The following is a 22,089-nucleotide window of genomic DNA, read 5'->3' on the forward strand; positions in this document are numbered from 1 at the left end:
TGCGTGGTAGGTTTAATATCAAAAAACTTATTCTATTTTAAAGTGTGGCCGAATATTAATGGAAGTCACTGTATCCGTGATCGATAAAATGCACCGGTTTAAGGAAAAGCAATAAACATTATGTAATTAAATTTTGTGTTAATTATGAATTAACATTTATCATCAACGTGAGCTTACACATCGACTTGTACATTCCCAGGTGAAGGGTACACAGTGCATTTGCACTAATTTGTATTTGAATACGTGTATATGTATGTCTGTGTGCAACGCGATCCAACGTTTTTTAATAGTCGTCCCCGCGAGAAATAACTTCTTTACATGTCGGACGTAGAACAAGGGTGTGCTCGAACTGAGCAGTGTAACATCCCTTGATGTCGACCAAAGGCGGGTAAGCTTCCACCGCACCATTGTCGCACAGATTCTTCAGAGCCATTTGATACTTGGTACACCCAATGCGGTCCAACCATCGTTTACAGAAAGCCAAAGTACCTGGAAGAAAAATCAACCATCGTTCATAGTTTGCTAACAAGTAAATTTCAAAGCCGTCGATACCCACCGAAATGCTTGTTGATAACGTTCAGCAGAGCCTTGCTGCTCTGCAATCTTAGCGGAACGAATCCGGCATCGAAGCTCTTCATGTAATGAGAGCAATCTAAATCGTCATGTACAATTCCCCTTCCGGTGGATCCAAAAGTTTCAATAGCGTAGAACTCGTTCTCCTCCATTCTAGTAGCTTCGCCACCTTTGACGATCGGCACGGTCTTCCCAGCGTGGATGCGGTAAGGAGCGATCGAATGACCATTCAGATTTCTTATTGATTTAACCTAGGAAACAATATTCAATGACAACAGCTCACGATGTGTATGAGATACTCATTTGATTCCGTGCCCACTGCGCACGTAACGTGGAAAGTGTGGCATGTTCTCACTCTTATCTTTAACGCTGCTTGGACCTATGTGAATGTGCCACGTTTTCTGCATACGTACGAAATGAGTTAGAAATTTAATGAGCCACCTGTACATACAAACTCTAACGAAACGTACTTGATAAGTCTTGCCATCCAATTCAACTTCGTACGATTCCATGACTTCTTGAATGGCGGCTCCAACATCACAGAGTTGAACATCAATACCAGCAGCTTTGATTCCCGTGTTCGTAGCGTCGCGAACAGCTTCGATCAGCTTGTCGTACTTTGGATTGAACGCCAATGTGAACGCGCAATCGATGATACGCCCGTTGATGTGCGTGCCGAAATCGATCTTGGTAACATCGTCGTACTCCAAAACAGTCGGATCCCCGGCGTTAGGAGTGTAATGCGCCGCGCAATGATTTCTTGAACAACCAGTTGGGAACGCCAACCCGGCTTTCAATCCGTCCTCGCCTATCAGTTTCCTAGACGTGTTTTCGAGCTCGTTGCAAATCTCTATCATAGTCATTCCAGGTTTTACCTGAAATTATTTATTTATTTATTATTACGGGCGAATGCCGTTTTATACCAGGATTGGTTACAGAACAGTAAGTTGATATTGTTACAAAGATCTAAATGAGAAGTGCGAGAGAACGAAGTGCGTATGTTGCTAGTAAAAACTGTAGTATAAATGTGTCATGATATTGAGTACATTGTGTAAGTTTGTATCTGAAAGCAAGAATAAATACAAATGTCACTGCCAGGACGGGAACAGGCCCATCACAATCAAATCAGATATATGGAATCGTTTTGTGATTAAGAATGATTTACAATAAAGTAGAATAATAATTTTCTTAAAGAAGTCCTCTCATTTGATTTGCTGTTTTATACACGCACCCATTTCATAATATGTTTTCTCGTTTGTCGATGAGCTTCGGCAGCCTGTCTTGCCTCGTTGTACATATCATTCTGCATTCTATCGAGAGCACGAGCTTCTGCGCTTGTGAATCGTTCCTTAGCTGTTCTATCATCTATCCCAGTTGCAGGTGGATGATCCATTATTTGCCCGACCGGAAAGTTTCCATCCGGGAATAATTCCGCAACGGGTATGGTCGGAGGATCTGTTTGCTGTTTCAATCCTTTGCCACGTTTGTTACGTTTCTTCTTTTTCTTCTTAGTTTCCTCTGTCTCTGCATCATTTTCTGTTGGCTCCTCACTTGCGGCGTTATCACCATTCTCGGCCTTCTCATCCTCTCCTTCGGGGACATCAGCACTAGCCTCGCCAGCTCCTAAACGCGATTCATATACGTACTACACCGATGTAACAAAATTATAAATAAAACAGTTTGACTTTTTGATTAGTTGCGATAAGCACGATGAAACTTTCCAAGTATGTTAAATAGAGACACGAGAACAGGCAACAGAGACAGGTGCAAATTACTTCCACGTTGTGCCGCCGGAACATCTCGTAAATAATTTCTGTTGGCGACTAATTATCGTGTTGAGGGGTTAAACAAAAATCGGTGAAGCAAACAAATGGTAGGTCCGCGAAAAGTTGAAGATAATTTGTAAACCTCGTGCGAACACGGACATACGTGTAACCTGTGTTCTCACGAGTAACCATACCTGCTTGCTGCTTCTTCTTCTTCTTCTTTTTCTTCTTCGATGCTTTTACCGCGCTAGGTTCATCCTCCTCGTCTACGATCTCGTTCTTTTCCTCGTTCACCAGTTTCTCGGCGGACTTGCCGACTTCATCCAACACAGCAGCCATTTCGAGAGGAAGAAGCCAAACAATTTTCAGTGCTGCTGAACTGCTGAACACTAAACGCTGAACCTAAACGGACCGGTCACGGTCACTTATCTCTCGATAGATGGCTCACAAGTTGAAATCATCATAGTTTCTCACTGGTACTCGTTTTCGACGTCAGTTTCTATATAAGCACTAAATAAGCAAGTGTTGGACGTAGGGCCATGAGGGGGTAGGTCTTGTCTATAAGACGAGTACACCTACTGCGGATTTGTAACCTAACCTAACTATATTATCTTTACGTGGTTTGGTCAAGCTTCTCCTTCCACTGCCAAAATGCGTAGAAGTATTCTCATGGCTCATATTTTTGAACTTGTAAGACATGAAAATTTATATTTGTATACTGGTTGTATTACTATTTTACTCGAAGACTACATTATAATTTTTAAGTCAGGGAGCAGAATAAAATGAGGACGAGTGTTATATTTATTATGGAGAGATGATAAAATGTGGATAAATGGAAATATAAAAACGTAGGCAGTTTTATTTAAACAATCGCTTTTAATCGTATGTACAAAGTATTACATAGAAATAGGGATTTAGCAAAAGTCCCTTCTTACAATGTTTCTCTCATAAAATTATACTTATTGTAATACTAAAAATAAAAAGTTCTTAGTACAGAGGATAATCGGCTCTGATGGGAGGAATAGTTCATTCGATACGCGATACGTCTGTGTGCATAGTCGGTCTAATTTATCCTACAGAAGAGATAATTAAGTCTACAATCTCCGGGTCTTGAGACAAGACCGAAAGGTGCATCGTAACTTGGCTACCCGATAACGCTAATCTCGCTCGAGCCAGGATCTCTTTTCCTCCTCGAAAGATTCCGCTCAGTAGCAGAGTGTGCGAGGTGGCACCAGGCTTTATTCCTCGATTTGTTCGCTCGACAGCTTCCAAACCTAGAAATCCCATAAGGCTTTGAATAGCTCCTTCTAGACTCGTAACGGATGGACCCAACGCGAACGTCTCCTCCAGATTAGTAAGACCCTTCGCTGCGGCCGCTTCCCATGCGGCACTGAAATCCAGTTCCCTGTTCCAGATTCCACGAATTTGATCGGCCAAAGTCACTTCCAAATCTTCCAGCTGAATGTAAAGACAATTTTAATGGATACAAGAACTATTACTATACTGTAGAATTTTATACAAAATGAAACTTCAGAGATGTCCATTTAAAAAATGAATGAATGTTCTTGTATATTACGTGCATTCTTCATGATTCTTGAATATCAAAACTTTCTCTAAGTGGACGAAATCCGCAGTCTGTTACTTTCTTTAGTTAAGTTATCCACGTACCATATATTCGTCATTATATCCTTGATCAGCGTCTGGGATGCCCGTCGCTGGATCGCAGTCGCGGGCCATAAACTTCAGTGTTGTAGCAAGAGTAGCGACGCTAGCGCGAACGTCTGCCGGGTAACGTAATACTGTGTAAGTTGTGCCTGGTTCATTGTACGGTAAACGCGGGCATGGGACCTCGAACAAGATTGTGTAACTAGAAAAATAAAATAGTGAAAAAAGAAAGTTAATCGGAAATGTAGCAGCGAGATGTAATTTACCTTTCTGATTCGACAGCAACTCTCACGTCTTCGAGAAGTTGATCGGAAAGAGTGTTCACGCAATCGAACTGCAGGATGAGGAAGTCCGTGAACGTGTGTTTAATACATTTCACGTTATACTCGGTTTCGGACTCGGTCAACTCGAAAACGGGCGATGACTTGAGTAACAAGGAATCGCGAGTGATCACCGCCAAATGCGGTATTTGCGAGAATTTCTCCATGAAACTTTCCTCTCTCGTTAATCGAGGCTGTGGTTTCACGGTCGCGTGAACTTCTATTTGCGGTGGTTCTTCAATCATTTGGGCAGGAGGAACCTGTGAGACACACAATGAAAATGAATATCCACATCACGAGACCCATTCTTGAAATGTGGAATAGTTTACCTGTGAGATGTCGAACGGTTCTTCCATCGTACTTTGCATATAATTTCGCAAAGCTCTCTCAAGACTGGGTATCGACAGAAGAGGTGGCTGTATCAGAGATAGATGAGTCGGGCCGTATTGTTCCTGAAGGACGGCGCAATAGTAAGCTGCGCGATCTCGAACCTCATCGTCCGAGTCCAGTTGACAGCGAGACAGGAGAACTAAAACGTTCGGCAGTAACGGCGGACAAGTCGCGGCGAAATGTCCCAACGCCGTGACCGCTGCTGCGCGTACGCTCGCAGTCTCCAGGATCACGCGATTGTAGATGAACCGGATGTACCGGGACGGTTGCTTAGAAGTCGATCCTTCCACGCCGAGCAAGTGAAGAATGCGAACCGCGAGAGAAACGTGCTCGCAGTCCTCGATGAACTCGCACAGATGAGCCAAACCAGCTTCTTTAGCCTCAGCATTCACTTCCATCACAGCGATTATCGTATCTGCGATTGCGGTTTTATACTCGGGTCCTCCCTCGTCTCTTAGCATAGCAGAGAGGAAGTTCATCAGGACCGCGTGTTTCCGAGGGAATTTTTGACAAAGAGCTCTATAAAATATAATTTGTTACATTGCGACTATATTATAGTCTTATAATATTGGTTCAAAGTGTAGTTTAAAATCTTTGAAATATAAGATTTAATCTTTGAAATATAAGATTTTAAACTACACTTTGAACCAATATTATAAGACTATAATATATTCGCAATGTAACAAATTATACCTTATAGCTTGGACAACTACGACCTTAAATTCGTCTGAAATCTCAGAGACGAACGTGGCAATTTGCTTCATCAGTCGATCTACGGAACTCTCCGCTCCCGTCTTCAACAGAGTAGTAATCGCCAAAGTAGCTATAGATCTGTTCGAATCAGTGATTAAATTCTCCAAATCCAGATTACAAGCAGTCACCACTCCAGGGTGTGTCATAGCGACTTTATTCAACGTTCGAACAGCAGCGAATCTGTGCGCTGGCCTCTGAGACCCACAAAATAATTGAAGAACGCTGATAGCAGGTGTGATCTCTTTCGTACCGACCCTGCCTAGGTTGAACCAAGCGTGCGCCGCTTCGTAAACGACTATTTCCGATTTGTGACGCAAACAAGACGAAATAAATCCTAGCAGCTCCTCGTCGTCGTCGACTTCATCTAATATTTTACACGCCATTCGTATTAACATGCACGCAGCGTAAGGGCTTTTGGGACTCGTTCTCGTAAGCTTTGAGACTAACTTAATTACAGCGTGTTTGTCCGTCTTGCGGGCCTGATACAGAAGGCCGAGAGCGTGGTATTGAACCATTACATTGCTCGAATTTAATGCCTCTTGAGCCTCGTTTGCCCATCTGCGTGCGACGTCCCCAGATACGCGACTCAGATGCAAGGAAGACACTAAGGCTGCACTAGACACAGCAGGGGATCGATCTACAATAGCCTGTTTCATATAACGTTCGATAGCTGCTACCATTCCACCGTCTGTGATGGTGCACAGTGCTCTTATCGCCGCAGCTCTGTAGAGATCTCCTTTTCCAGTCATATCTTTCGTCAAACATGAAGTGACTATAATCACATCTTCTGCTAAGGAGCTCAGCTCTTTGATGCCTAAATAGACCAATCTTCTGAGGACTATATCTCTGCATTGGAACAGCTTGGTCATGGCAAAGAACACTTCGGTCGCCTCCATGGTGCTCAGCTGCTCGCTCTGGTTCAGCAGGTACAAAATTTTCGTGAGTATGTGCGCGCATTTCCTTGGATTCACTGGAGTGTCATTGAATGTACGGGCCTCCTGGAGGACCGTCGTCTTCTCCAGATTTTGAAAAGGGTTTCCCCCACCTGGTTTTTAACAGAGAAACACATGTAGTCGAACGAGGGGACCATTCGCGATTACGAGTATCGAACGTGTTCGAAAGATAAATTCACAACAGCGTAAATACGTAATCGGAGAAAATAGAAATCAAGTTACGTGAAATAAAACGAGAATTCATTGAAGGGAAATTATCGTCAGCCACGAGCAGTCGTCTAAACCTGTTTACAATGAACTGTCACAAGAATAATCCAATTGTTTAATATCGAAACGTAAGTTTATGGTAGTGTGAATGGGACGATGTCTACTTATGATTACCATCTTCTTCCTCCTTTTTATCGCGTTTAAATGCATTCATCGTGTGAAAACCACTGCCGGGAAACTGGGAAATAGGAGACACGTCACCTCAACTCTTTCGTGTGGGAACCATTTGCAATGGCCTTTCTTCGCTGTATGCGAACGGTGAAATCACGAAACGTCTGATCCACGCGGTTCGACGACTAACATTCTCTGTCGCTGGTAAAAGCGTTGTCTCTCGTGATTCATGCAGTAAGGCATTTCGAAATCTTTAGGACGATGTAAATAATTAAATATGCGCATTGACAGGCATCTTTCCACCTTTAATAATTAATAGAAATGTTCGATAGTTTTGCAGTTTTGAAAATTGGGAATTATTGTTGGATGGAATTGTTCGACCGTTAGATGGCTCTATTATGGTCTTCCAAGCTCTCAAATTAAAATAAGGAACTTGTAATAATTGTAGTAATTATAACAATTGTATGGTATTATGTAGACGAAGCCAAAACACTCTTTGCTGAGATAAATTTAGTCTTTAGAATTCGCAAATTCTTAATCGATTCATGATGTAAAATGAAGTAAGGTGTGATCACGCGCATCATTGCAAATTAACCAATGATACTGCCAGAGAGGAGTTCCTCTCTGATACTGCCATCCCGAAATCATCCATATTGAAGTCTTAGCCAATTAGAATGCGACAGAAAAGAATTGAAATTTAAGACCAACACAATAAACCAGATGACATTAACTGAAAATTAATGTGGAAGATAGACTATAAGTCTACTATTAATAGATCTACTTATAAATTCATTCTGTGATTTAACGTACTTGTTCTCAATCTTTATTTATTAAGTTTTAAAAAATGATAGGACAGAAAGAAACACGACTGGTATTCTATATTCCTTTTTATTTCTACAATATCAGCATTAGTATCGTATTCTTTATCAGTAGTATATATTTATAATACAAACACAAATGAACACAACCAAGTATAATCGTAGACAGCGATTTAATTACCCATCGGACTAAAATTATGTAGTTTTAGTATCAACCTATTATAGCCCTTGTAAAAATGAAACCCCTCACAGGACAGACACATTTTTCTACAATTTTCTAGTGGCGCTTGTAAAATCCTTTGGCACAAACAATTATGTACTTAATTAATTTTTATTACTTTCACCAAAATTTTACGGCAATTCACTTTTTCTAATATCTTTTGGTCTGTACAATTTTTTCAAGTCAGAGATCGTTGCTTCTTCGTTCGATTCTGGGGGCTTCCCTATCCTCTGCATAATCTGTGTTTTCGCGGTTTTCTCACTGGATGCGTCTTCTAGAAATAGATGATCTTCGGATTTAACCATGTCCTTGCTCCACTTCGTTAACCAGTCACTTGCTGCAGTCTAAAACAAATTTTATCCATTTATAAAGAAAATTGTATGTGATAAATCATGCGATCATTGATAATACTTGAAATTTGATTAAATTAACAATGCTTGAACAATTATTCACATTCCTTCAAGCTTTTAACGATTTACCTTCTTGTCGTCATTATCCACTGGTGACACAAGTTTCTCTTCTTTCTTTAATCTCTCCAATTCTCTTTGCAATTTCCGTTCTATTTGGTACTTGGCCACCGCCTGAGCAAGTGGGCCCAGTTCTCCTTTCATTGCGGACACGAGCATCGCCTATATAAAATGCCCATTGCATCCACAGTCATTTTATTCTATTTCTAATTAATAAATATAGCTAATCAATAAAATGAATACTACAGTGCAAAAGTTCTTGTCTGAATTGAAATTATGATACAAACGTTTACATTTTATATTAGAAATTATGCATTAAAAATTCCTTACGACTGAGAAAAACAGATCGAACAATTTTATAAACTTTACTCTTCTGTAATTATTATTTTTTCTAAAAGTTCATTGTCTCAAATATTAGACACAACCTTAAGGATATTTGAATACTATAAATATAGAAGATATCTCTTATCGGAGTTCGTGCGAAGAGTTTCATAAAGAAATGCAAAATCGCTTACGTCTCGACGCCTCTTGGAGTCAGCATTGCCGATGGGCTCGGTCTCCATTTGTGGTCCCAGCTCTAACAGTACTTGAAAATCCGCGTGCTCGCCGAGACGAAAACCAATGCCGATCCTCGAGTCGGTACCTGTCCGCGAGAGCGAGAGCCAATTAGAGAAAATGAAAGACCGATTCGACTAGTTTAGCTCCGATTGAGGCGCGACGAGAAACACGTGCGACCAGTGAAAGTAGTGTTTGCGTGACGCTGATAGTAACAGAACCGGAGAAACAGTTTTGCACGTTGCTAAATTATTTACTTAGATACGTGCAAAATCGAAGTTTCTTATGCAGTTTACCTTTTTTTATCGGTGGGATGTTCGAGTAGATTAAAGATAGAATAGTGGGCAATTCCTCCGGGATGATGAAACAAGTTGCATCTGAAATTCACAACATCCGATCTATCGATCATCCTATTTATCACATTGTAACAACTGTGCAGAGTACGCTAATGTTCAACAAAAAATACTTCGTCAATATTTTAGCCGGGATGTTAATTATGAACGTAGAAATTAAATCAGAACAAGATATAAGATCACTGATAATTTTACAAACAGAAGAGATATCTGTGGCTCTTCAACTTAAAGTAGCAATGGAACTCCTTGTGCAATCAGTTACAGGAATTCATTTTAATGTGGAATTTGAACCTTGCGACATAGAAAGATATCTAGTTTTGATGAAAGTAGGCGAAGGACGCTATCAGTATAAACCACTTACATTCGTAAAGAAGCAGTAGGATGCACAATTTCGCCAACATGCTCATCGATTTCGACATCTTCTTATTAATCCAGTTGAAACTTTCCTTATTCAAGATTCCAACAATCGCATGATTTAGTACATTGAATTTTATCTATAAATGCATTAAATTCAGAAATTAATAATCTAACTGCGAATTTGTATGCAAGACATTCGTGGTCTCATTTTAAAATATGCATTCAAAATGGACATCTCATTTATTATTTAAATATTAAAGTCACTCATGCTTCGACATTATTATATTTTATATTCGAGGTGGAGTAGATAAGAAAACTGGTTATAAACGAGAAAAAAGGAACTAAATAGGTTTATTGCTAGAAGTATAACATATAGCATTAAGAAGGTAATATCATTAGATATAATAGGTTTCGTTACATATTATTGTTAGATTTATTTCATTAGACATATGGTGAGAATGAATGACTATGCGTGAAAGATTAGTGATAAGAAGAATATTTTGTTCATAAACAAATCCTTTCTCAAGGCCGACAAGCAGAAAGTGAAATATGTATATATTCTATACTACTTTCACTGTCGATACAATTTTTCTATAATGCATAAAATCCGGTGTCTACTTAAAAGACTAAATATTTACACAGCCAGTAACAATGTAATTTTAAATTATTTAATAGCGATTGATTTTATTATAAATTCAAACAGGAATATATTTTGATTTAGATTTGATCAGAATACAAAGATACATTAATTTAATGATCTCCATCGCACAGTGCATGTTTTGTTAAAACCATGTTACACAAATTATTGTATATGATACTTTATATTCACTGTCAACATAATTTTTCTATAAATGCATAAAATCGGCAGTCTATTAATAGTTAATCAATCCTTATCGAGTTCACAGTCTTCTTATTTTAAAATTTATGCATCTGATACATTAGAAATCGTTTAGAAACTCTTAGCACAACTCGAACTACGTAGATCGATGAATGAAATTTGAGAATTCAGCACACCGCGTTGGTTGAAATCGAAGGACGATAAACTCACCAGCTGTACGGGATCGCGGAAGCGTTCACCAAGCAGACGTACCTGCTTCCATGAAAGTGAAATCTAAATATCGGTCTGACGACGAACGAGGCGGTCTACTCGAGCTGACTGAGGCCTCGTCGTTTGAATGCAATCGCTCGGCGTGCGAGAAAGAGCTCTCGAAAGAAGTGGCCAAGTGAAAGGAGACGTCGGATCGGGGATCGAGGTCACCGGTGTTCGAACCGTGCGTCGATGGTTCGGCGGGGTTGGATGAACTCTCTCGACACATTTCCCCTTCCTGATTATCCATACGAATTTTTTCACGAATTTCCGGATCCACCAATTTTTAATAAATAAAGAAAATAATTAAAGAGCTCGGAATTTTTATTTGACCTTCACTTACAATAATATCATTAATGATTTGATGGAAGATGGTTGATATAATTAAGTAGAGGACGGATTATTATGTACTATAAAATATATATGTTACCGGGAATGTAGGAATAGAATGCCTAGCTAAGCAACATGTACAGTATGTCTGGCATTTTTGAGCAGATTATGAAACTACTACAACTTTTTATGTAACATGAAAAAGAAGAAGAAATTAATTTATAGCACGCACGTTGCTTCGCCAATATGTTGCATGTTCAAATTTCAGTCCACTCATGTCCCTTGCAATTATATTAATTATTACCATCAAGAGTAGTTTGTCAAACACGTAAGTGAATTACTGCTAACTTCGCGGACGACCTTCCATCAAGTCATGCATAAATTAACATATCGCGATGATTTATTGGAACGTGCGTTTAAATTAGTAGTTACATAGATGGTATGAGTGTTCATTGAAATTAACGGCGCTGAAAAGTTCTTCACTTTGTTATGTGAACGGTACCGCTGATAGAAAACGTGTTCGCACGCGTGATAGCACGCGCGTTATCAGTCGTAACCCACAGTTTCCTAAGTTCAGGTCTGCCTGCGCGTAACGGTGCAGCCCAGTAAAATGTATACTAACAATACTCGGATTCTTTTGTTGAAAAAGAGTCGTCGATTCACAAAATTGAATAACAGCACAGGTTCATTATCCTTTGATACCAGAATTGAATAGAAATTTATATCAATAAAATTTGCAAATAAATTTAGTCGAATTACCATTAATCGGACGTGACTAAACAGTGTTGAAATTATCGGTACTATGGTGCTATAAAAATCAAACTAGGAGTGAATTTATTTGGAAACGTAAGGAAACATTTTGGGAACAGTTTAATTATAATAGTTTTTAAAGCATTTCTGGTAATCTCTCGGTGTAAGGACAGGACGTGACAAAAGGATAATCAAATGCAAAGCCGTACCGCCAACTACCGGCCAAGCGAGCAGCGTCGTCGATGGAGAGGGGCAATAGTAGATAGCATATTGCTCGTTACTGGCTCTATGCAACCATCCACGTTTGTCGTTCGCCGGAGTTTACGTACGGTGCATCGACGGTTCCCGAGAGAAGGACCGAGCGATCGGAACTCGGCAATGCCACCTGATTCACCGTGAGACCTGATCATGGGACTTTATCGCGGTCGAGCGCGAGTATCCACCGTCGAGCAGCGAGTTCGACGAAGTTACCGGAAGTTCTACCGAAACGGAAGTGGATAGCGTTCTGTGGTGAACAGTTTTGCATTTAATCGAAAAAACAAGATCGAAGGTTTGCAATTAAATAGAAGGATAGACTGTTTGAAAGCGAAGAACGTGGGACGTCGCTGTCCATAGTCAACGTTGTTTGCCACTGGGTGCTGCTAAACCGACGACTTAAGATAAACGCTAATTAGACTTGGTATCAGCCATATGCCGTTTACGTGGTGCACTCGCTAAATTTACTTCCAACAGGTGCGTCGACGTAAGTGCCACCGAGTAAAAAAACAGAATCTCCACGTTTATTTTTCTGCCTCGCGGGAGACCCTTTGATAAAAAAAAAAATAGAAATAAAAGTGGTGGCTCCCGCGCGCAGAAAACGTCGCTTAATTCTCTCGTTCCTCGAGTCGTATTTATATTATCCGCATAATAATTCTAGTTTAAAGTATTCTTCAATTTTACGAGGAACGTTTATAAGAAAGAATGAGAATTGGTTTTTGATCGTTTCATACGTGAAAATGCATTTGCGATGATCTTCGGGTTGCAGTGAATGGTGAACGATGATTTCTTTGGCCCTTGGGGCCAGATCGTCCTCATCGTGGAGGTCGCGTCTGTCGCCCTCGTCGCCTTGCTGCTAATCGCTTGTTTCTGCACCCCAGGATGTCCCGGATACGAATACGTCAGAAAACGAAGTAAGCTCGTTACACTTGTAGCTCAATGAAAAACTGGGTATCTAATTGTTAATCGTATCACCGTATCAATGCAGTTAGCAAGCATTGCACTATTTATTATGTATCGTTTACTATGGCATAGTAATATTGAATAATACATTTATTTAAGGTTTTATGAGTACTTAAATAAAAACAATAACAAAGCATTCAAATTTTTACAGTTATTAGATATTGCATTAATAAAACAGTGTACATTTATTTAAGGTTTTATGAGTACTTAAATAAAAACAATAACAAAGCATTCAAATTTTTACAGTTATTAGATATTGCATTAATAAAACAGTGTGAAGAATTATAGAAATTGGGCGAGGCTATTAAAAAAGTTATTACTTGAATTTTGCGAGGCTATTAAAACTCCAATTCATGTTGTAAATAGCAAAATTTTTATTTCGAACTATTAAAAATATTGCGCAATCTACTCATTTTTTAACATTTAACATAGTTTTGAACATGGCAAATATTCTTTATATTACTAATAACTGTTAAAAATGCTTCGTCATTGTTTTTATTTAAGAAGTCATATAATCTTAATAACAATTCCCATTTTTTACACATTGCATACGTCATCAGTAAAAGAACATTTGTTTTTCTATTTTGAATTTATGAAATGCTAACGCGCGACCCATCACGCGTTTAGGTTTATTCGAACGTGCCTATGAGGGTTTTATCACCGCTGTAGTCTAAGCTCTCGCAAGGGGTTTGTGTTGATTAAACGCTGTCTGGAGGCTAAACCTAAGCCAGTAATATTTAATTTTCTCAACACGTTTACGAGCACTGCTTCCGCGCACACGTGCTCGTACCGCCGGAAAACGTGTTGAGAAAAACAATGGCGTGCGTACGCCACGCTGAACGCACTTCAACTTCCTAATGTCTAGATAATCGTCAGTTCTTTTATTCATAAAAAATGCGAAAAAACTCTTATTTAACAAACATTGTATATCTTTTGTGCGCTGCCTTTTTTATCTTTACACTCGTGTAAAAGACACTTACTGCCACCTACACAATTACTGTCACTAAATTGTTTTTCTTCAAATAACAAATAAACGTTATGAAGTCACATGTACAAAAAATTCTGCCTTCAATTACAACTGTACTTAATATAATAGAAAAAGCAGCACTTCATTTATTTTATAATTATATTTAAATTTTGTGTTAATATAAAACAGACGAATGTATTATTTTATGAAAATATTGTAAATTATTTTACTTCGATGCAGTCTCCCCTATTTGATCAAATAAATATGATCTTCCATGGAAAAAAGGTCCCCCATCTCTGGCATAGTATGCTAAGATTATTTTAGTCCATGCATGCGATATTTCTTATTGACTCAGCCAGCGTAATTTGGTAAGCACAGTTTCTTTGTCTGGAACGAAATGAGATTTATCCAACATGGTATTCCCTCGAAAGGAAGGAAACTTGGATTCTTGTATCATGAATCGCGTGTACACATATACGGTTGATACGTTACGCCATTGTTTCGCGTAGTTATATTTATACACACATTCAAACGACGTTTTCTTCGTTTCCTTCGCGATGTTACGTAATTAGGTATGTCATCCTGCGAAGCTAACTGCACACAGCCGATAGGAAAACGCCCATACGCGCCTATCGTTTCATAAACTCCGCAGAATCTTCTTTCGTTTAAAACTCGAATCCCATTTCTTATAGCGATTTCACTGCTTATAATAAATTTCCCAGTTTTGTTCATGCCACAACATACATGTACTTTATTTTTTTGTATTTTATTTTGAAAACTTTACAAGTAATTAAAAATGCAGAAAAACTTGTTGCCTCAAATGTTAAATTATTTCTAAAAATAATTACGTGTGAGATGAACGAAATCTACTTGTGCCTGGTTTGAAAGACTTTCGAATCGTTTCGTCAGACACAAGTCGAAACGAGGACTCGATTTGTATACGTTAACTAAAGCGCGTAATTAGCGAGTAAAGCGGATCTCTGAGCCTCCGGTGGCCTAGTCGCGGTTGTTACAAATTGTGTAATCCATGAATAAATCGTTACCGCAGGGAGGGAGGTAAAAAGCGTGCCGTTACGTGTCAAGAGCAAACAGAATGAAAACGTGAAGCTGAACGACGTCAGCTACAGATCATGGAGATTGGGTAGCCTCTACGAAAACAGCAGCAATGGTATCGTTACGAGTAATCTTGACTTTTCCATTCCATTTTACATCGTCACTTCGTTCAATTTCATTAAATTATGTAGCTACGATCAACGAGAACGTCGAAGTGAATTCCTGGAATTCCAGCAGTCCTCAGCTCGGTTTCGCCGACACCTCATCGACGCTGGTGAGTCGTCTCGTCAGTAAATGTAAAAAATGTTTGCCGTGTTCATGAATATATAAAATATTAGGAGATAATATTTACATGACAAAAGAAATGTCTCTCTCTCTACTCAGCATATCCTCTTAACTGATATCATGAATGTTTTATTTTGCATAAAAATCTGCTGTCTACTTGTATTCATATTTATTTGGTCATATGTCGCAGAATTTGGTGCAAAAAGATAAAGTGAAGGAGAAGAAGCAGAAAGAATTCCCAACGGAGTTGACGATTAGTTTGCAGTATCTACCACCCTGCGACGAGATCACCGGGAAGCTTGCCATTGGCATCGAGGTGATAGCCTCGTTTATTTAATGAAAATCTCTGATAATAAATATGAAGGAAAAACTGCGATTGCTTGCACAGCCCAACAAAAGACAAAAGTAGATGTAAAAAAAATGTGTGTTGTACAGTTTTATTGAAACTGCATAATTACTGTAGGATTTAATAACGATTCTATGTAATAGCCAGTCGCGAAACGACCATTTGTATGGAGTTACGTAATTATTAGGTTGTAGCTGTCTATATAAAGAGTTCAATACTGTGCAGGCGTTATCCGGCCTTCCACCAAAGCAATACAACTGCACCCTGGAGCCGTATGTGGCACTGAACATCGTGAAGCAGTCGTGGAGCCACAGGAAACGGCAGAAATTGCACAGCTTCCGCACGAGAGGCGTCAGGCACACGGCGAGTCCCATTTTCAAGGAGACGTTCGTCGTCGCAAACGTAAAGTCTCAGGAAGCTAAGGTATAGACGCCTTATTGCTGTCACGCTTCATTATGATGTCTAACTCAAGGTTGCAAAACACGTCGCACATGCAAGATCTAAGAATGCATGCAAAATTAGATGCTATAATTATAAGTGAAGAAGTAAGATTGAAATCTGAATAGAATTGGCTTAGATGATCCGTTTTTATGTTTTTCTATGTAGGATTGGATTCTCAATTTCGCGGCGTACGATCACGACAGATACGCAAACGATACGGAATTATGCAATTTGCAAGTATCGTTGAAAGAAGTGAGACGCGTTCTGCAGAGTCCGGAAATTCACATGTTCAATTTTGGAATGTCGCCATCGAATGTGGTACGTGTCCGTCGCTGAACTTTCTGCACATTTTATTTATTATTTGAAAATTATCTATAAAACTTGCAACACGATAGAACAAAAGAACATAAATTCCATTTACCACTGCTATTAATATTGGATTGGCAACGAAGTAATTTCGGGTTTCACAAAACCCGAATTCCTTGATTTATCAAGAAGAAAACATTTTGATTGCAGGAATATGGAAAAATTTTATTAGGAATAAGTTACTTGCCCACAGCTCAGAGACTGACTATAAACATTATGAGAGCGCGCGATATCAAGTTCATGCCAACGGTACCGAGTTTACAAGAGTTTCGTAAGTACGACGTTTAATTAATCTTCTGCGGAGAATTAAATTAATATTTCATTCTCGCTTGCAGATCCTTACGTGAGGATACTGATGATCCACGGGAGAACGGGGCAACGAATGAAAAAGAAAAAAACGAAACACGTCGCAGGTAGTTTGCAGCCGGAGTTCAATGAAACCTTGACGTTCGACGTATCCTACAATCAACTAGACATCACGCAATTTCTCGTGGTGCTCTGCAGCAAAGTATGTATAGTTTGCGGGCGTTAACCCTTAGACTGCTTTCGCTCGTCAACTGGCGGCGAAGAAAGTCTCAAATCGTTCTCTCTAGACGATTTTACTATTATTAGGAATCGTTTTAGGCTACACCTATCGAAATGAGTACCATCGAACATCCGAGCGACAGCGAGGATTCGGTAACGTCGGTTCAGAGGTCGAGAGACTCTTACATCGGTAAAGTCGCGCTTGGAAAAGGAGTGAGAGGCTCCACTGAGAGACTACACTGGTTTTCCGTACTCCAGAATCCCAGGAAGCTCGTTACCGTCTGGCACGTGTTAAAATAATTATCGAAACTTTATCACGCTTTCAGCGTTGTCCGAGGGGCAGTTAAGGGAACTGCAAATAGTGAAAAAATGAACGTTATTGCTCATGTACGCTCGGTAACGACTATTCCGCAGGCTGTAATGTTCTACGACGTGCTATTAGCGTTTTCAGTGTATTAGATGTTTCCACTCGATTAAAGACAATTATGTTTACGATAATAGTACAATAGCCGTGCAGTGCCATAAGATAGACAAGTGGAACTTCCGTGAGGATCGTTTACAGGGTCAATTCCAATGTACCTGAATCTAGAATCTCTTTTTCTAAAACATGCTTCTTAAGCGCAGCTTATATTGAGCAATAACGTTTGATGATAAAAGATTACAACCAAAGATTGTGAATATCGTGTTGAATGTTATTTAAAATATGTACTGAAATAAATATATTTACGTTCCTAACTGTTACAATCACTGTGTGGAAGTCGTCGAAAGATTTTTTAAGCCATGTAGTCGGTATTGTATTGACTACTGGGAATAGCTTAGCTACACGTCTAATGTATAAACGCGAGCACATGTACGCGCGATTCTAGGAAATCCGAATATATGGACAAGCCCTATCCCAATCCGTGGCCATATATACGGAGGTTACCGCGAATCGTGAAGTATGAATTTAAAATATGGCGCGCGATTACGTCGGGAATAGTAAGTTGCACGTCGGGCGGTAGAGGGCAGTCGACGCGCCGGTTTGTCTCGTCAGTCTCCGTAGCTCGTAGCAACGGGAAAGAGAAGGGGGCCCCAGCCCGTAGTCCCCGGCCAGTCAGCTTCAGTCTGTTTTGTGACTTGTGAGTGTGTTGTGTTCGTCTCTGTCGTGTTTCAGTGTCATTCAGTTTTTCCTTTTATTATATTTTCCCGTCGCGAGTTCAGTTGTACCGCCTCGAGAAGAGTGTACCCGTGCACGAGGACGCCGAACGTTCGTCGAATGGTGAGTTACAATACCGATTCATTCCTATCGAACGTTCTCCGCGAAGTCTCCTGCGAGCCAGAGACCGTTACGCTGGAAATTGTAACCTCCAAAGGTGTTCGATGCTCTTCCACGTAGATTGATATTTTATCCTTTCTGATATTATCTCTGAGATCAAATGCGTCGCGTTATCGGGCCGATCGACCTTCGGTCGGAACGACCGGCTTCCTAGTCCGGGAGAAGCAAAGTATCGGAACCGCGGCTAATGTCAACGGTTTTTGAATATCGTCCAATAGCAACGCTCGGATGCTCCGTTCAGGATGCTTGAACGAACTTTACGAGATCCTTCGAGGCTCCGATTCAGTTTTCTCAACGAATTTTCCTGGTATCGAAATCCTGTTTCAGGGTTGTCTGTTCACGTGCCGCGCTGTTGGACCAAAAAAAAAGGGAAACAAAAATGTAGACTACCTGCCGCGTGCCGGTCGATTCTCGACGGAATCAAGTTCGACCTGTCCGTCCGTTAGTCACGTCGTCGCCACCCTCTCTCGTCTTGGAACAAAGCGTTTCGTGGTCCGCCTCGAGCATTCTTCGCAACCTTCGGAAAGAACCTTTCCGTTCGTTTTACTTCCCGCCATATCGTTCCGCGTACATATACAATTTCGGGGTAATCTCGATCAGGCATCTGAGATCGATGTCGGCAATAATCACAGGCCACGGAGAGAGTTACGAAATAATCGGATGTCGTTATCGAAACTGCGTGGGTCAGTTAACGCGCTTAACATGCATTGCTATACCGTTGCACGAGCTATCACCTTGTCACAGCGGCTCGCGCATATGTTGTCGCAGATGCTATTCGATTACGCGGAGGGTCTTGGCTGTGAATTATCCTCAAGTACATAAATTACACGCTTGTAAGTGGAACATCACCGGTCTGCCACACGTAATTCGATGTGCGCGTAGTATTTTTTCGAATATTATAGGAAACATTCGGCTTGCTGAATCAGTGTTCGCTTCTGTTTATTTGTCATTCACGTTCGGCAAGACCTGTCGGTAGACGGTTCGATGTAATCAATCGGCGACGGCAGGTGGGGAAGGGAGGTACGCGTCGAGTTTTCCCAGAACCAGTGCATATTTTTTCTGGCGGCGAACTAAACAATCCGGTACTGGGTTCATTGTCATGCAAATGATTTTTGCGCAATCCCGAGACAAAGTCTGCTGGCAGACGTGGACGTGCGCCGGTTGTTAGATGCACGTGCATGGGAAAGGGTTCCGGAATGTCCAACCGTCCTTTCTCCGCGTACGTATTTGGATCCTTTCTCAATCATTCTCATTTCTAAGCTTTGTTCTCTTAAAGTGTTGCTCCATTTGATAAAATCTGTTTTATCGTTATGACTGAAGCAATGATAAGTTTTTTACTTGTACACATACTACGATTTCCATTAATATTCGGAGATATTTCAAAACGGAATCACTTTTAATATTGGTTCGAACAATTCAATTTTCTGTGGGATGTTACAAGGCTTTGTTTACAAAAATAAAAAAATTGTTATTCGTCAAAGTCTCGAATAAAAAAGCAAAGGGATGGTTAACTCTTTTATTAGGGTGTCTACTACAAAAATCAGTGAAAGCATAACATTGAGCATTGGCCTTCCTCCAGATACCTACTTTATATTGAATTAAAATAGAGAATCATGTGTTTTCAGTTTCTTTATGTACGGGATGGGGTAGAGTCGCGTGACTCTCGGATGATGCACCGGGATTCGCGTGTTTCTCGACTGGCAAGGGTTTGCAAACGAAAATAAAAATAGTGGCCTGAAAATAGTCTGTCTCCTAAATACCATCGAACAATGATTGGCGCGATCGTCGCTCAAGAGCGTCACCGTTGCTATTTCGAACGGTGGCATGAAAAAATAATGTTTATTTGGGTTACGCAAAGAAAGGACGAAAAACCGCGGCTCTCTTAATCGTCGCCACAGCTGCATCCGGCGGCGCACGGTTCAATTAACTTTTCTGGTTAAATTGTCGCTGGTCCAGACTATTTAATCGAATCGCAAATTGCCCCGCAGACAGGAATTATTTATTTATGTGTGGATAATTTGAACTTTGTGTTCATTCGAATTTTATCCCGTGAATATCCGAGTGAATTTAATTACAATTTTAATTTTTCATTTTTAGGATTTCCATTAAGTTTCGCGGAATAGCGTGCGTGAAAAATAATGTTTCGGTCATTGCGAATTCGTGTCACAGATCTCATCTATCATATTTTTAATCCAGAGATTTTCTGACACGAGATGAAACTCGTTTTTACAGATCGTTTAACTCGAACGCTTATCCCCGGGCGTGCGACATTTTAATTATACGCTTAGCAGATATAAAAGTTGTTTTGAAGTGGTTGTTGCTCAAAGTCGATTCTCGAAGGGTTTGGTTGGGTTTCCAAGTACGAGGCGTATACAGAAAAGAAAGGCAGTAATTTATTTCCAAATCATGTAACGTTTCTTGCATTCTACATGTACATATACTATATGATTGGCTACTTCTATGTATACATAGTTTCCACCCTATCTTCTACTCTAGAATCAAAGATAAATAAGGCCGCAGCTTCGCCATTTCTAGTCTAAGTTGTACGATCGAAGATGATCGAGTTGTTTCTAATCAAATGACTTAATTAAATTTTCATATCCATCGCCTTTTCAGTGAATCATTCATAGCATGTTCCCCATACACTTAGCAAAGTTGACGATGAATATCTGGCGGTTTCACATTTCTTGCATTCAAGAAACGGATAGCAGATCGCATCTTACAAACGGCGGGCTTCTCGATTTTCTTACTCACGCACAACAATCCGTAAACACGATCTGGTATCAAAGTTGCATCTGTGGCTTACCAATAAACAAAGGAACATGTGCGCAACTGCGGTTCCAATACTGCTACCTGTTAACACTTTCTGCTGGGTATGCCTCGCATTTCGGAATGCAGCATTTTATCGATAGACAGATAAAGGTAAAGAAATTGCTGATACTCAACTGGGTCGACGGGCAGGTTGTTTAGAATGCAGTTTCGTAGGCAGTTAGCCTGCATTCTGTACGATCTATAAATATGCACTTTGTGCCATTATCGTGTAACAGTAGATTCCTGCAAAAGCGTCCAATCACCTTACAACTGTTACGTGCAAAAAATGAATTTACTGTACTCTCGTGCATACGCATTTTCGCTGCGAGGATAATTGATAATTCCCGTTGCGAATCAAGCAAATCTTCCGAGTACTGACAATGACTTTTCTCGTTTCATTATTTACCAATAAAACTCAGATTCCTTTCATCTATCTAGAGAGATTAACTTTATAATTAGTAGAGACGCACTGATAACTAACTGAAGATTCGCTTTTCTTATCTCGTGATTCCCTGGGAAAGTTCAAGTGATACTGGAAGAACTAGTTTCGCAGTAAAGATATTGTAGCTGCAGATACGTGATACAAAGCGAGTTCCTTTTTCGTTCTCGTGGGGTTTCCCTAGTCCTTGAATTTCCTTTTCATCGTTAGATGGAAGCCACCACATAGTTTTCTCGTAGAAAGTTACGAGAGCTGCCAAAGAATATTCCCCTTACGGTAATTCTCTGCTCGGTCGCGTTAGGGGATGTAAAGTCAATACCGGTTTCTTTCTTTCGAATTTCACGCTGTTCTCGTCTCGTACATACCTGCATCACGTTCCATTTTAACGAGGAAACGTGCTCGTGCTCTTAACGAATCTTCAATAGGAAATTCGTCTACGTACACAGTTTTATAGAAACGGTAAATTCAATGTTTCTTGGATAGAAATGATATTCATTTGGATTTATTAAATTATATCTGCTTTTTTTATACATTTCTTGTTTATTTAGAAGTGCGAATTTATTTACACATTTAATATCGTTTAGAATA

The 22,089-nt window shown here is 40.0% G+C and overlaps 5 protein-coding genes across 17 annotated transcripts in view; 2 read left to right on the top strand and 3 right to left on the bottom strand.

The window, feature by feature from the left end:
* Window positions 1–121: 121 nt before the first annotated feature.
* On the bottom strand, window positions 122–2,728 carry und (methionyl aminopeptidase und). Its single transcript, XM_018034522.2, has 5 exons — window positions 2,534–2,728; window positions 1,805–2,196; window positions 1,044–1,448; window positions 557–824; window positions 122–489 (listed from the first exon to the last, which is right to left on the bottom strand). Exons 1-5 carry the CDS (start codon window positions 2,676–2,678, stop codon window positions 284–286), a joined length of 1,416 nt encoding a protein of 471 aa, XP_017890011.1. The 5' UTR covers window positions 2,679–2,728; the 3' UTR covers window positions 122–283.
* A 467-nt stretch (window positions 2,729–3,195) lies between these two features.
* Window positions 3,196–6,841, bottom strand: gammaCOP (coat protein (coatomer) gamma). 2 transcript variants are annotated; one of them, XM_018034527.1, is made up of 7 exons: window positions 6,802–6,837; window positions 6,643–6,718; window positions 5,408–6,512; window positions 4,654–5,233; window positions 4,271–4,584; window positions 4,008–4,206; window positions 3,196–3,797 (listed from the first exon to the last, which is right to left on the bottom strand). In XM_018034527.1, the coding sequence occupies exons 1-7, from the start codon at window positions 6,835–6,837 to the stop codon at window positions 3,408–3,410; spliced, it is 2,700 nt and encodes an 899-aa protein (XP_017890016.1). In that variant the 3' UTR covers window positions 3,196–3,407. The 2 variants fall into 2 exon arrangements, with proteins under 2 accessions (XP_017890016.1, XP_017890017.1); XM_018034528.2 differs by lacking the exon at window positions 6,643–6,718 and having other exon boundaries at window positions 3,408–3,797; window positions 6,802–6,841.
* An 829-nt stretch (window positions 6,842–7,670) lies between these two features.
* On the bottom strand, window positions 7,671–11,302 carry snsl (snustorr snarlik). Of its 3 annotated transcripts, none has more exons than XM_026818445.1 (6): window positions 11,218–11,302; window positions 9,573–9,705; window positions 9,155–9,235; window positions 8,819–8,946; window positions 8,316–8,465; window positions 7,671–8,180 (listed from the first exon to the last, which is right to left on the bottom strand). In XM_026818445.1, the coding sequence occupies exons 1-6, from the start codon at window positions 11,290–11,292 to the stop codon at window positions 7,968–7,970; spliced, it is 780 nt and encodes a 259-aa protein (XP_026674246.1). In that variant the 5' UTR covers window positions 11,293–11,302; the 3' UTR covers window positions 7,671–7,967. The 3 variants fall into 3 exon arrangements, with proteins under 3 accessions (XP_026674246.1, XP_026674247.1, XP_017889979.1); XM_026818446.1 differs by lacking the exon at window positions 11,218–11,302 and adding an exon at window positions 10,659–10,843; XM_018034490.2 differs by lacking the exon at window positions 11,218–11,302 and adding an exon at window positions 10,617–10,843.
* Window positions 11,303–11,518: 216 nt separating this feature from the next.
* Window positions 11,519–17,680, top strand: Syt20 (synaptotagmin 20). 3 transcript variants are annotated; one of them, XM_018034485.2, is made up of 11 exons: window positions 11,519–11,831; window positions 11,909–12,477; window positions 12,760–12,904; window positions 14,969–15,088; window positions 15,165–15,247; window positions 15,449–15,574; window positions 15,830–16,027; window positions 16,211–16,363; window positions 16,562–16,682; window positions 16,747–16,919; window positions 17,036–17,680. In XM_018034485.2, exons 3-11 carry the CDS (start codon window positions 12,763–12,765, stop codon window positions 17,234–17,236), a joined length of 1,317 nt encoding a protein of 438 aa, XP_017889974.1. In that variant the 5' UTR covers window positions 11,519–11,831; window positions 11,909–12,477; window positions 12,760–12,762; the 3' UTR covers window positions 17,237–17,680. The 3 variants fall into 3 exon arrangements, with proteins under 3 accessions (XP_017889974.1, XP_026674244.1, XP_026674245.1); XM_026818443.1 differs by having other exon boundaries at window positions 11,519–12,477; XM_026818444.1 differs by having other exon boundaries at window positions 11,519–12,467.
* A 321-nt stretch (window positions 17,681–18,001) lies between these two features.
* Window positions 18,002–22,089, top strand: part of Wdr62 (WD repeat domain 62) — a 79,850-nt gene continuing 75,762 nt past the window's right edge. For 5 of the 8 annotated variants that reach the window (XM_018034497.2, XM_018034504.2, XM_018034502.2 and 2 more), the window contains exon 1: window positions 18,002–18,194. The gene's annotated coding sequence lies outside the window, so the exon portion shown is untranslated. The remainder of the gene's footprint in view (window positions 18,195–22,089) is intronic. The other 3 variants (XM_026818464.1, XM_026818465.1, XM_018034501.2) reach the window with 2 other exon arrangements.

This window comes from Ceratina calcarata, unplaced genomic scaffold (genome assembly GCF_001652005.2).
Source record: "Ceratina calcarata isolate Rehan_Ccalc_2016 unplaced genomic scaffold, ASM165200v1 scaffold79.2, whole genome shotgun sequence".
In the NCBI taxonomy this organism is placed as follows: Eukaryota; Metazoa; Arthropoda; class Insecta; order Hymenoptera; family Apidae; genus Ceratina; species Ceratina calcarata.

What these genes read in the sequence shown, in the direction of transcription:
- und (XM_018034522.2), bottom strand. Translation starts at nt 2,678, where the DNA reads ATGGCTGCTGTGTTGGATGAAGTCGGCAAGTCCGCCGAGAAACTGGTG. An exon ending in GAAAACATATTATGAAATGG is followed by an intron (nt 1,449 to 1,804) that starts GTGCGTGTATAA and finishes AAATAATTTCAG; the next exon opens with GTAAAACCTGGAATGACTAT. An exon ending in TGGATGGCAAGACTTATCAA is followed by an intron (nt 825 to 1,043) that starts GTACGTTTCGTT and finishes ATTGTTTCCTAG; the next exon opens with GTTAAATCAATAAGAAATCT.
- Syt20 (XM_026818443.1), top strand. Translation starts at nt 12,763, where the DNA reads ATGGTGAACGATGATTTCTTTGGCCCTTGGGGCCAGATCGTCCTCATC. An exon ending in CTACGAAAACAGCAGCAATG is followed by an intron (nt 15,089 to 15,164) that starts GTATCGTTACGA and finishes TAAATTATGTAG; the next exon opens with CTACGATCAACGAGAACGTC. An exon ending in CCGACACCTCATCGACGCTG is followed by an intron (nt 15,248 to 15,448) that starts GTGAGTCGTCTC and finishes CATATGTCGCAG; the next exon opens with AATTTGGTGCAAAAAGATAA.
- gammaCOP (XM_018034527.1), bottom strand. Translation starts at nt 6,837, where the DNA reads ATGCATTTAAACGCGATAAAAAGGAGGAAGAAGATG. An exon ending in TAAAAAGGAGGAAGAAGATG is followed by an intron (nt 6,719 to 6,801) that starts GTAATCATAAGT and finishes TTCTTGTGACAG; the next exon opens with TTCATTGTAAACAGGTTTAG. An exon ending in GTTGCTGTCGAATCAGAAAG is followed by an intron (nt 4,207 to 4,270) that starts GTAAATTACATC and finishes TTATTTTTCTAG; the next exon opens with TTACACAATCTTGTTCGAGG.
- snsl (XM_026818445.1), bottom strand. Translation starts at nt 11,292, where the DNA reads ATGGTAATAATTAATATAATTGCAAGGGACATGAGTGGACTGAAATTT. An exon ending in CCTACTGCTTCTTTACGAAT is followed by an intron (nt 9,236 to 9,572) that starts GTAAGTGGTTTA and finishes TGTGAATTTCAG; the next exon opens with ATGCAACTTGTTTCATCATC. An exon ending in TGGATAATGACGACAAGAAG is followed by an intron (nt 8,181 to 8,315) that starts GTAAATCGTTAA and finishes AATTTGTTTTAG; the next exon opens with ACTGCAGCAAGTGACTGGTT.